At 42.8% G+C, this 12,823-nt stretch overlaps 1 protein-coding gene across 1 annotated transcript in view; it reads left to right on the forward strand.

The window, feature by feature from the left end:
- The first annotated feature begins 6,852 nt into the window (after positions 1-6,852).
- GUCY2F (guanylate cyclase 2F, retinal) overlaps positions 6,853-12,823 on the forward strand; it is a 52,424-nt gene continuing 46,453 nt past the window's right edge. Inside the window, exons 1-3 of the mRNA XM_040544515.1 lie at positions 6,853-7,849; positions 9,067-9,368; positions 11,072-11,426. Coding sequence (XP_040400449.1) covers positions 7,111-7,849; positions 9,067-9,368; positions 11,072-11,426 — 1,396 coding nt within the window. The 5' untranslated portion in view covers positions 6,853-7,110. The remainder of the gene's footprint in view (positions 7,850-9,066; positions 9,369-11,071; positions 11,427-12,823) is intronic.

The raw sequence follows: 12,823 nt of genomic DNA on the forward strand, positions 1-12,823 counted from the left end.
TGCGCAGACCACAGGGTCTTCATGGGAGGGAGCTTTGCAGGGAGTCAGCAGAGCCAGAGCTACAGGACACTGCCAGAGCAGCCCAAAGGGCTTGGACTACATCTGAAGCAGGAGAGATAAAACCCTGGTTTAGATATCAGGGTGCTGTGTCATGCTCCATAATGTGTTTATTTATTTATTTATTGATTGATTGATTGATTTTTCCCTGGTGCTTCCAATTATGGACGAAGTGGTGTTAGAAAATGGGGATATAAAATATAATTGCATATGCTACTGGTAAGTTAATAAAGTGTATTGTGATGAGAGAGTTCTTCTGTAGAAGTCAGGAGCTGGGCAGCCCTGATGCTGGTAGAGAACTGAGTTGGGGCTGCATGGACGTGTGGCTCGGAGCCTGGGGTGGTTTCTTCCTCTGCTATTGATCAGTATTCTGTATAACGTCCAGCAGGTCACGCACCAGATGATCTTAGAGGTCTTTTCCAACCTAAATAATTCTATGGAAAACAAACAAAAATAAAACAAGACAAAAACAAACAAGCAAACAAAAAAACAAACCAAAACAACAACAACAAAAAAAGAAAAAAACAAAAACTTGGCCTAAGTCCTGCATGGTGGAAGTTATAATTGAGGGTACATAACTCTTGATTTTTTCTTTACACCAAAAGGAACATAAAACTTTGGGAAGAGTACTTATTTCTTATGCAACCTAGGGTAGATAGATAGTTAAATTTTGTGTGTTCTTATTCTCCAAACCTTTAAATGGTGATATTGGTTCTCTTCTACCACCAAATATCTGCTAGAGGTTTGGGTAGCCTGATAACAGGGGACAAAGGTTTTCAGGTGATGGGCAGGACTAGAGATGGAGGAAGAGATAAGAGCAGTAGTGTATGGCCAGTGCAGTAGTTCAATATCCAAGTTAATGTCTCTCCAGTAAACATTTGAAAGTTCAGATATATAGATAAAGTTGTAAAACTGGCTATTTTCTTCAAGCTGCCAAAAATGCTGGAGGCTAGGAGCAACTTACTGGGACAGAAATATTCCGGGATTATTTTCTCCCCGGGGTTTGTAAAGTCTTGATGTAAAGCAAATGCAAGCCAGTGTCATGTTCAAACTTTATTTTAGGGAGAAATGCCATTTATCAGATCTGGCAGGGTCTGATAAATCCTCCAGTGAGGTTATGTGGTTCCGGGAAAGTTTGCAACATAGTGAAGTGTAAGTCATCATGCAAAACATCAGCCAGCCATTCATGAGTCAATTGACGCATTTGGAAGCCGTGTTACCATTCACCGTGAACAGAGCTGGCCAAAGCCCATCATTCTTTGTCTGCCAGAAGATTTCGTGTGATTTTATTTCTTTTTCCTTTTCGTATTTTTGGCTGAGCTGCACTGAGAGCATTTATTTCTGAACCGTCCAAGGAACTGCAGGCTTCCTGAGCTCTACAAGTGCTGGGTGGGTTTGCTGTTCTCCTTGGGTTTTCTGTTAAAGCCATCAATGAAATTGTCATTGTCATGGAGCTGCTGTGGCTGGCTTCCAGGCTTCTTTGCGAGGGCCAGGCTTGCAGAGTATATATCAAACACTCATCTGCTTTCAGCTTCCCTGCCTACGAGACAGACCTGCTCAGTATCTTTATTTACAGATAAAACTCCTGGCAATTTCTAAGGTCTCCAGACACATATCCAGGCATGTCTCAGATTTTGTTGAAGCGTATTGAAAGAAAAACATTTTAGACTCATTGGGCAAGTGCTTTTTCAGTTGATACCACGTGTGATACTCACTCCATCTCCTCCAACACCTAATTTTAACTTGCTTAATAGTCCAGCCTCACTTAGCCTCGTGTAAAGAAAACAGTGAACAGTAGCCACTTTTTAGGTCAAGTCATAGAGGCATCTAAGATGTTTAGAAATATCCCCTGGAAGAGGAGTGTTTCTCTATTTATTGCTATGTAACGAGCTTCTGGAGACGAGGTTGTCAAATTAAACACTCGGGTTTTGATGCCTAAACAAATACACATATTAATACCTCATCTGGTGTCATAACGCCGGTCTCTGCCAGCTCTAATATTGACTATCCAAACTACCTGCAATGTCATATATTCCACTCAGGTCAGTGCCAGAGACCTCAGATCTCACAGGCTAAAAAAGCAGCATCCAAGAAAATCAAATAAATGAAAACGTCTGGGGAAAGAAGTCACCTGAACCTGACTGTACAGGACTGCTCGGGGCTGACAAGTAGCAGCCCTGGTGCAAACCAGATAATCTGGAGAGAAAAAGGGAGAGAAAGGGATTCCACGTGAAAACTTGAAAACAGTGTAATGTGGCACAGCAGGACACTCCCACCCCCCCCAAAAAAAAAAACAACAAAAAACAGCACTGCCAAAACCTTGGGACATCAAACCCTCCTGCGCTGCTCTGCCAAGAAACTGATGTCAGATCGGGTTGACATCAAGCTCACTCCAAGTCACGGAAAGGACAAAACGGAGAGCAACTCGTAATGAATTACAGGATGGAGGTTAACTAATGCCAATCAGTGAGGCTAAGAGATGATAAATCTTGTCAGTTTGACTTTACATCATTTTCTGATGGAGTCGTAAGTCTGGCATATAAAGGCAAGTGGAGATGTTGTCTCAAACTCCTGCAAGGTATCATCCAACTGAAAGGTGATATTGAGGGAGAGAACTAGTGCTGCACGGTCAGTGTGTCCACATCATAAAGAAATAAAAAGTGATTAACTGATAACATGAAATAAAATAGTAGATGAGAATGCCTCATTTGGCATTTTCTGGTGGAGCCTCTGGGGGATCTCATTTTTTTTCCAGTGCTGTTCAATAACTGTATCACATTATCTTGAAAGAAACAGAAAAAAAAAATCATTATTAATAAAACTTGAAGATTGGTCTGGACCTCTCATTTAGGAGACACATTTGAAAAGTATCCTTTAACCAAACCCAAAAGGGATTGTATACGTTTGGGAATAAAAATTTCATGTCAAACTTCCAAGGCAGGGAGTTGTATTGAGGAAAGCTGAAACGAGCTTGCAAGCAGTGATGCTGCAACTGTGCTCATGTGAGCGATACCATTAAAGCAGCGAGAAATGAAATGAAATGGGTGACAAAAGATGCTATCAGCTCTATATTCACCCATTATGGAGTGGGGATTGCTAACAAGTGCTGTTTCTAATTTATCCAAGAGAGGGAGAAGGGAAATTTTAAAATTAATGTGGAAAGTGCTATACGGATGAAATCCTGAAAGCACGCTCTATGGCAAAAGCCTGAAGGAGTTGTTTATTTATTTTACCCAGAGGATGACTAGGATGTGAGCTAATTATGGTGTGCAAGTGCCTACAGGGAGGTGATATTTATTGTGCTTCCTGGCTTTTTGTTTCTCAGGCAAAGGCGGAGCGACAGCCAGGCGCAGGAAGCTGAAGCCAGACGCACTAAACATGAGGTGGATATTTTTAATGTTGACGGTAATTAACAGTTGGAATAATAGACAGGGGAACCTGGCAGATCCTCCAAGGCTGGAGCTTTTAATTAAGGCTCGGAGGAAGTGAAGAGAGGCTAACGCTGGCGTTGCCATCCCTCGATTTTCTCTAAAATCAGTGGAAATGGAGACTTTTCTGCAGGAAGAGTCGGAAGGGGAGACAAACCTTCCCCTGCCTCTCTCTGCTGGCTGCAGAGGGTTTCCAGCTTTAGTCAGCAGTACCCCGTGGGAGAAGTCATTACAAAATGCATTTTATTTCCAGCACGCTTGAGGAGCTCGGCGCGGCAGCTCCTGGGAGGCTGCTTGGCCAGGCTGATGCGGGAGGTCAGAGCAGAGATTAGAGCACCCTCTTCTGCTCTGAAAATTTAAAGCAAAGCGAGACAGCTGTGCCTCAGCCTTCCCATGGGAAATGTTATGGATGTATGAGCACACGCATCTCTCGCTCGCTTTGGTGAATACAGAAGTGTTGGGAATCCGATGGTATACAAATAACACAGCATTACAGAGAAATACTATATGATGTGGTTGTTGCTGCAGTGATGAGCTGAAGATTTGAGGAAAAAAAAAAAAAAAAGGTTTGGGGACATAGGTAGGATCTTTAACACTAATTCCAGACAAATAAATTATCTTAGTAACTTTTTTTTTTCTTCAGCTGCAACACTTACCTTGCTTATTACCGAGAAAAATCATACAATGCCAAGACCTGAGCTTGTTTTGCAAGCATGGCAGAGCCCTTTAGGGTAAGAGACCTGGCAGAGAGATTTGGGGTAACCAGCTTGCCATACAGAGGGTGGACTCCTGCCACTGGCATTATCTGATTGTACGAGGTTCTGTTCTTTCACTGGGAAAACAAGAAGCAGAAGAAAAAGGAGAAAGTGAGGGAGGTTTCAACCCACTTGGCTATAGAAAAATATGAATTGTTTTATGTCAGAGTAAGCACACTAGTAAAAAGATCTCCACTTCAATTATTTTTTAATCTTTCGTTGGTGAGGGCTTGACCTATTTTTTTTTTTCCCAACGTGGGACATTTTAATGCTATAAACATCCCCCAGAAGTGAGCCAGTGGAGCTACTGCAGGAGGCTTTGAAACTGCTGATCCTGAGTGGAATTAAACAGCGCAGTACCATTGTCAATATATAAACAAACAACAACAAAAAAAAGACAACGGGGAACATATTAGACATGTATGTAGCCATAGGTATATTTGGATATAGATATATACATAAATTAAACTTTTACACTCAATTCAAAAAATCACACTCCTAGTGCACGAGCTTTATTAAATTTCACTTTGATCTGAGCCTGGCGTGTAAGCCTAATGCACGAGTAGCATACATAGCAGTGTTCTGAGTTCAGGCTTGACGTTTGATGTCTTTTAAGCACTTTCCAAAAGTGAAGCACTCTGGTAATTCCTGGTAACTGTCTCGAGCTGCACCAGTCCCCAGTGAAGCTCATTTCCAGGAACCTTCCTGGATCCCTGCAAGGAAATGAATGAACGGAAAGAAATGAATAAAACAAATGGAAAGAGCTGCTCTCCCCACTGCATCTGAGTGACTTTGTGGCTTCCCCTAATCATTAGTCACAAAGAACGAGCCACTACTGAACATGCACCGAGGAGATTGTATGATTTCTATGACATATTTTAAGTTAATGCCACTAAAAGTTTGAGTTACAAATGGTTCCCTGTAGACCAAATGCTGGTCCTATGGCCTCAGATAAATTACTGCAAGGGGCTTCCTAGCTAGGGCAGGTATGGTGATGTTCAAGGTCTTTCCAGGTTGACAGTTTTATTGCCAGGTCCACTAAGGAAGGAAGGTGTCTGGGAATGCAGAGGGGGATACTGGGGGCTTCAGCTGTAGGGAGAGATCTAAAAAGCCCAGGGAGATAAGAATGTTATGCTGCAGATGTAAAAGGCAATGTGTGTGTCATGATGGGTACCAGAGAGAAACAAGGAAGGTGGGACTGTAAAATATCAGCAGGATGGTGGAGCCTGAAATCAAATATTCTGCTTTCCCCAAAATCAAATATTCTGCTTACCCCAAGCCTGAAATATCTCTTGGCTCTGCTGCTTCAGGGTGGAAGGGGAGCTGTAGTGCACAGGGACTTAAGGATCTGTTCTGCAAGGGGCAGATCCCAGGAGCTAAATCCCACTAATCCAAAGGCAGAACCTTAAGATGCTATCCCTACAATTACTGAGTTAGATATGAATAAGTCCTTGCACTGAGGCAGTTCAGAGCGAGGCAGCCTTGGAGTTCTGCGAGACCTTCACCAAGGTCCAAAGATCTTGGGGTGATGCACCCCAAGTCATGAAACCCTGGAGGAGAAGGATGGTCCTCACCAAAGGGGGCACAGGAAGATTTTGAGACTGCCAGAGGGTCCCGGAGCACCAGCTGGGGTGTCCTGTGAAAATCCAAGCCTGAAGAAGGTGGGCACTTGCACGGAGGCCCACCATGCATCGCCTCTCCCTGGGGCAGGACTCACGTCCCAGGAGATCCATCACCACCGGTGAGATGCTGCTCTGCTGGTGGGTGCCTTTTCCTGGAGGGCTCTCTCTGTAGAGGACCTGTGGGTGTATTTATAGCACACTCAGCCTCAGTGGATGAAGATCCAGGACAAAAATACTTCTCCGGTGATGAACAGGTAAGCTGGTAAGGGGGCTGCTACTTTTAGAGCACAAACCTGTTTGGATCAGCAAATTTTCTTAGCCATGGGATGACACTATTGATGGTGGAGGAGCTGCTGTGGGTTTGGGATTTCTGTGCCTGGCTGTGAGGGGCGAGTCCTTTACTGCCCAAAACATATGGCTCTTAGTCTTTAATAACAAATATTTTACACCAAGCTTGAACACAAAGCTTCTGCCATTGCAGTAGTTTAACAGTCCTTAGCTAAATTCCAATCATAATCCTGCTTTTCCCTTGTTTTGTGACTACCTGATTTTCCACATTTCCTTCTGCCAGGTTTAAAAGACGCTGGCAAATGAGGTAAGTTTGACCTTGAAAAACCTTTTCAGAAAGTTTTAAAATCATATGCACTTACATAGAAAACTCTAAGTACCTGCATATATGGTCCAGTACCTCTTTGTGTGCGTGTGTTTATGTGTATATGGGCTCTGGCTCATTTTCACAACTCACTGAGGTTTTGGGAGTGGCAAAAGTTGCTGGCTCAGTGCATTTTATCTTTTTGTGCTCTTACATATGTGTTTTTCTGCGTGGTTTGGGATTTATCTTCTGAGGAACTGAAAAAATACTGTATGCATAGGTTGTGTTTACTGCTGCAAACAAAGCAGAGTCACTCTTCACTGGCTCGTTTCAAAATAGATTGCAAAACTTTTTAAAATGTTAATATATTTGTGCATTTTAGGGCTACAGGGAGTTTAACTGGCAATTGGTAGGGTTGTCTGTGTGGTACAATGGCTTTTGTGGGGCACATCCATGGGGCTATGCAGGTTTTTGGCACCCCATACACTTGCATCTTGAGAGCTGTTGTATAACTTGGGCTGATTCAGCTCTACCTACATGCACCGAGCAAATACGTATACAGGAAGGCAAATGTAATCTGCTTTTCTTCCAGCAGCTGGTAATGCACCGCTTGGCTTCCTGAAGAGCTCAGCTTCGGTCTCCCTGCCTGTAAAACAATGTCATTTCTCCTACCGTGCCCGAACAGCTTGCTCTGGGTGCTGTCGAGGCACATTAAGTTTCAGCCGTTCAACACTGGAAATTCATTCAAGACGTTTTTCCATGCTCTCTGGTGGCTGCTGTTGGGAATAATCGCAGTTTCCCCTCCGGTGCATTGTTCCATTTTTAAAATTGGACTGCTCGGACCCTGGGACTGTGATCCCTTCTTCTCCAAAGCCTTTCCCCATGCAGCTGCCAGGTTAGCAGTGGAACGAATAAGCAAAGACCCTTCGCTAGACCTTGGCCAGAGATTGGATTATGTGGTCCTGCAAGAAGATTGTGAGACATCAAGAGCTCTGGTTAGATTCATTGACTTTGGAAAATTTTCCTCAGCTTTTGTAGGCCCTCTGAACCCTGGCTTCTGTGAGGTGGCTACACTTTTAGGGGAAAACTGGAATAAAACCATCTTCTCATGGACGTGCATCAATTATAAACTGGATTCCACCACCCATCACCCTGCATTTGCCAGGACCCTGCCCTCTCCAACCCAAGTTTTGTTTACAGTCATGAAATATTTTAACTGGGCTCACGTTGGCATCATTGCTTCGAACCAGGATGTTTGGATGGACACAGCCAACAAGTTAGCGAGTGCACTCAGGAACGAGGGTCTTCCTGTAGGCATTGTTACAGCCATGGGTAAAGGAGAAAAAGGCATTGAAGACACTTGGAACAAGATCAAAAAAGTTGGTGGCATTAAAAGTAAGTGCTCTGAGTGCTTTGAGTCTCACTCCTTTTATTTTTTTTCTTATTTTTATTTTTATTTTATATTATTTTATTTTATTTTCTCCAGGGTATTGACTGCATTGTTATCAATGAACATAGCCTAGAGAATGAAATTCTGAAGTTATTTAAGTCAAGCATAATTTTATCTCTGACCTTAACAGAGCCAGGGATTCATGCGAAAGAATGCTAGGCATTTTGTATGTGATGGAGATAGGATAAAATAGCCTACAGCATCAAAGACTGTGTCCAGCTTGTGTGAAAAGACAGTATTTAGTAGAGATGGGTGTCTCAGCTTGACCCTATTAAGTGTAAAGAGGGGTTTGTAGGAAGGTTTGTATTGTTGGTGTTTTGGATTATCAGAAATCTCATGCTTTGGAAATGCTGTGTCCTTGCTACCTGGGTTCAGTGAGTAATCAGGGGTGAAAACCAGTGTTATACACCACATACTAAAGCAACAGAAGCATCCCTGCTGGTGTACAACACATGTAGTAAAGAATGATCTGTTTTCTCTTAAGAAAATGGGTAAAAGCCTTGTTGCCCTGGTTCAAAGCCCTTCAGGAAGTCTGTGACACAGCTCTGATCCTGGATGTACATCTTTGCAACCAGCACTGCAAATCCAGATGAGGATGCATTTTGACTAAAACTTGGCTTTTTAGGCTAAAGGCTAACAAGGGTAGGAAGGTGGTGTCTAACTTGAGTTTTATCAGTGCTCAGCTCTATGATGGAGAGCAAAACCACCTTGGGTGGGTTCGTCTCATCTCCATCGCTACTCTCTGTTTGAGTTAGAGATGATGGGCTGCTTCCATTAACAAAGAACCAGTCCCTTCTCAAAGACGATTCATCTGAGCAGCTTAAGCTCCCTGCTGCATATAGTATGTGATAAATCACTGCCCAGAAGTACCTGTTTGTTTTCAGGCACCTGAAAAAAATGCCCTTGTTCACTTCAGCTCCTCATTTGTCAGGAATACTTTCTTTCCTAAGGAGTGTCCAACCAAAATCTCTATAGCTGGTGACAGGACGAATGGGTGGAAGTTGGGCATTGCTAACAACTGTGTGGTGTCCATCAGCTCAGGGCACATGAAGGGAAGGCTCATGTCTCAGTTAATGACAGCATAGGACCATGATTACACTCCTGTTTTATTTTGAAAAGCCCAAATGGATTAATAACACTGTCTGTGGTCCTTGTGTTTCAGTTATACTTCTGTGCATGCATTCTGTGCTCATTGGAGGGGAGGAACAGGCCACCTTACTCACAAAAGCTCAGGAAATGGGACTAACGGATGGAAGATATGTCCTCATTCCATATGACACTTTACTTTACAGTCTACCTTACCAAAACAACTCATTCTATGTCCTTGACAATGACACCAAGCTCCAGGAAGCATATGATGCTGTGCTGACTATTACACTGGAGTCTGGAAACAGGACTTTTTACGATGCATTCAGGGAAGCTAAAGAAAATGGTGAAATAGCCAGGGAACTGGAAGCTACACAGGTAAATACTCTTCCACTCAAGCTTTTCTGGGACTTGGTAACAGGACACGTAGTTCAAGCAATAATTACAGAGAAAGGACAGGAGAAAGAAAATCCAGACTGTGTGTGCTTGTATTTTGAGAAAAATATGGTGAAGGCTGGGTGTTGTCTGCATTTGTTTGGAAGAGATATCTCTCCTGATTTTCTGGCAATCTAAGTCAGTTAGTTCAACTGCAGAGCCATGATGGGAATTCAAGAGAAATGGGCTGTCTCTGAGGCTCTCAGATTTGGTTTAACTTAGTTAACGGCAGTAAACCCAAGCTAAAGTGGTCCCTCTTATGGTGGATGAAGTCTGTGACACCAGTTTAAGGTACCAGGATAGGATTTCCACGTGTGATAATTTTGGGGGGGTTGCAACAAACAAAATACTGGATGCTTCTAGATGGTAGTGCTTATTCTCATTGCTGCCCCGTGCTTCTTAGCACTTCAGTCAAAGTTGTTCTTTTGAACATGCCAGAACTCAATCTCAAAGTCTATCTAAACAAACAAACAAACAAAAAAAACACAGTCAAGTTCTACCTTGTAGACATTAGAAGAATTGGAGACTCTGCTGTGCTGGTGAGGAGATGCAGGATACAGCTGCACTAATCTTCAAATCCCACCAGGATCTTTCAGAAAATTTAACCACTTTTAAGGCACACTTTATGAGATCTGCATGGATGTCTACTTTAGAAAGAAAGGAATCATGTCTTATAAGCATCCATATCTTTTCCTTCACTGTAATGAGAGCCCAGGTTAACTATACTGAGTGTAGGATTCTTCACTGTAGATGTCTACATCTGGTCAACAAATCTCTCCATAGACATCAAACTCTACAGTTCCCAACATTTGTTGTTTTATAATGAGTGTATTGGCTATAATCTCTCTTCAGCTACCTACTGTGAATGATCATATCTCTATAAAAACAACCATTTTTTGGGGGGGAGAGTGAAAGCTACAGGCTCTTAAATCAAGTCTGGCACAGAGGAGAGCAATGCAAGGAGAAAAGGCTTTGGTACCCCAGAGAACAGGTTTTCTCTGGCAGTGAATTTTATGTCTTAGGAATAATCAGTGCTTTGACAGAGACTTGATAACGCAAGTATGACATTTTTCCTACCTGGGTAGGGAGCCGAGTCTCTTGCTGTGATCTTTTATTTGTGGAAAATGTTTTAGCTCAATCCTTTGAGGCTGGCTGTGATAAAAAGCCAGCTGAACATCAGGCTCATAGTCTTGGCTCTTCCCATAAAGTACTTTTACTTAATTTTAAAAATATTTTGAAAGTGTATTTTGGGAAGCAACCATAAGAAATGTTCACATATGTTTTGGACAGAGCTACCTTCAATCTAAGATTCTTCAAACCCATTTTTCTGGGAGCCTTAATGCTCAAAGGTTTGAGTACCTCCCTTTAGCATTTTTGATACTTAAGATGGCCAAAAGTTTTCAAGATCTTATACCTAGACTGAATGTTGAATGGGAAACAAAGATATTCAATTCTTCTAATATATCCTCCTAGATCCAGATATTAGTCTGAGTTTGCACAGAAGGTCTGTGACAAACCTGGAGAACAAAACCAAGTGTCTCAATTCTTGAGTTTACAGATAAGCTAGAGGGACATCTTTTGATGCAGATGTTAAACCAGAAGTTGGCAGCAGTATATCCTGACCAGAACTTCATCTGTAATTTCAGGTTTCTCCACTCTTTGGGACAATCTATGATGCCATTTACTTCATGGCAATGGCTATAAACAGTGCTCGGAAAAAAGGAGCCTGGGTCTCAGGAGTTAACATAACAGAACACACGAAAAATGTCAGTTTCCCTGGATTTAGCCAGTGGGTAGAGACAGACAGCTGTGGGAAGTGGCTGAGCAACTATGTGGTACTGGACACAGATGGTCATGGGAGCCAGCTCTTCCCAACCCACTTGCTGGACATGTCTTTAGACGATGTGAGATCCCTCGGCCAGGACATCCACTTTCCCAGTGGAGCCCCTCCCAAGGCAGACTGCAGCTGTTGGTTCGATCCAGATGTTCTCTGCACTGGAGGTAAGAAAAACAAAGTAATATGGTCAAATGTCATCAGGCCTACCCTTCTTATTTATTTAATCTTTTTTTCTTACTCAGTGTGATTTCCTAGTAAATTAGATCTCCTCAAAGAGAAAAGACTAAACTCAAAAAATTCCCATGAAGATGACTGGTCTTCACACTACTTGTAGCGGGAGTCCTATGCAGAGATCCCACTATTGATCCACAAGATTCTCTTACTGTTTTTTTAGATCAATAATGTTGTTGCCACTTTTGGGTTCTAGAAAGAGTTTTCCAGGTCTAACAGTCAACATCTGCAAGTAATATATGCTAGATAGCAACCAATATATGCCAGTGGCTCCACCCAACAAAGTGTCCCTGTCCTTTTGAGGGGCATGGCACTAAGAGGATTTGTGCTGAAGACATTGTTCTCGTGCTGCACTACTGCAGATGCTCTCACCATCAGCCCCGGTTAACCCCAGCTTCTTTAAAGAGTTAGGTATGTGGTGTTAAGGCTCATCAAGAATAGAAAATAATCATTATTCAAAGTGTTGGAGTAGACAAATGAAGTGGTCATTGAAGACTTAAGAGAAGAAATATTTTCTTGGGTTTGCTAGATTAAGCACCGGTTTCACTTACTGTTTTTAACTTGAGGCAACTGTGCTGCAGTTTTAAAGTCAACAAGGAAAACTAATTCTCAGGGTAGGATACTTAGCTTCCACTTGACATATTTACTTATAATAATACATATTTACTCCTACTGTTCTAGAATCTGACTTAAATAGACAAACTTAACCACTTCTACAGAATATTTCATTCAGCAGCTGAGGAAAGCACTCCCCTTGGTTCAGCTGTAGCTGGTTTAAATCAGAGTAGCTCCATGGAAATTGGAGATATACTGATCTTAGAGCAGCCGACAAGCAAATATAATCTCACCATATATCTAATTCTGCATTGTCGCTAGGAGGAGAATGGCAATTCAGCATCGCATCGCAGTTATAGAAAGATCCCACTGATTTTTAGAGAGATCAGATTTTATGTTCCCACCTTTACAAAAGCATAAAAGCATTTGTCAGTGAAGTGGCAATTTATTATTATTACTAATATTTCAGAGACTGGATTTTATGACTGGAACTAAATCTAGGCCTCAATCTGGCTTTTGTATGGAGTTAGGGTTGGAGGAGGTGGGGATGTGAAGCTGTCAAGGTGCTCAGAGAGGGAGAGAAGGGTCTGGAGATCCCCAAGGAAGAGCCCCCAGCCCCTCTCTGGGCAGCCTGTGCCAGGGCTCCGGCACCCGCCCAGCCCAGCAGTGCTTCCTGAGGGGCAGAGGGCACCTCCTGGGCTCCAGGCTGGGCACGGGGCCTCTGGGCCTGGCCCTGGGCACCCCTGAGCAGAGCCTGGCTCCGGCCTCTCGGCAC

Source organism: Cygnus olor, chromosome 1 (assembly GCF_009769625.2).
Source record: "Cygnus olor isolate bCygOlo1 chromosome 1, bCygOlo1.pri.v2, whole genome shotgun sequence".
In the NCBI taxonomy this organism is placed as follows: domain Eukaryota; kingdom Metazoa; phylum Chordata; class Aves; order Anseriformes; family Anatidae; genus Cygnus; species Cygnus olor.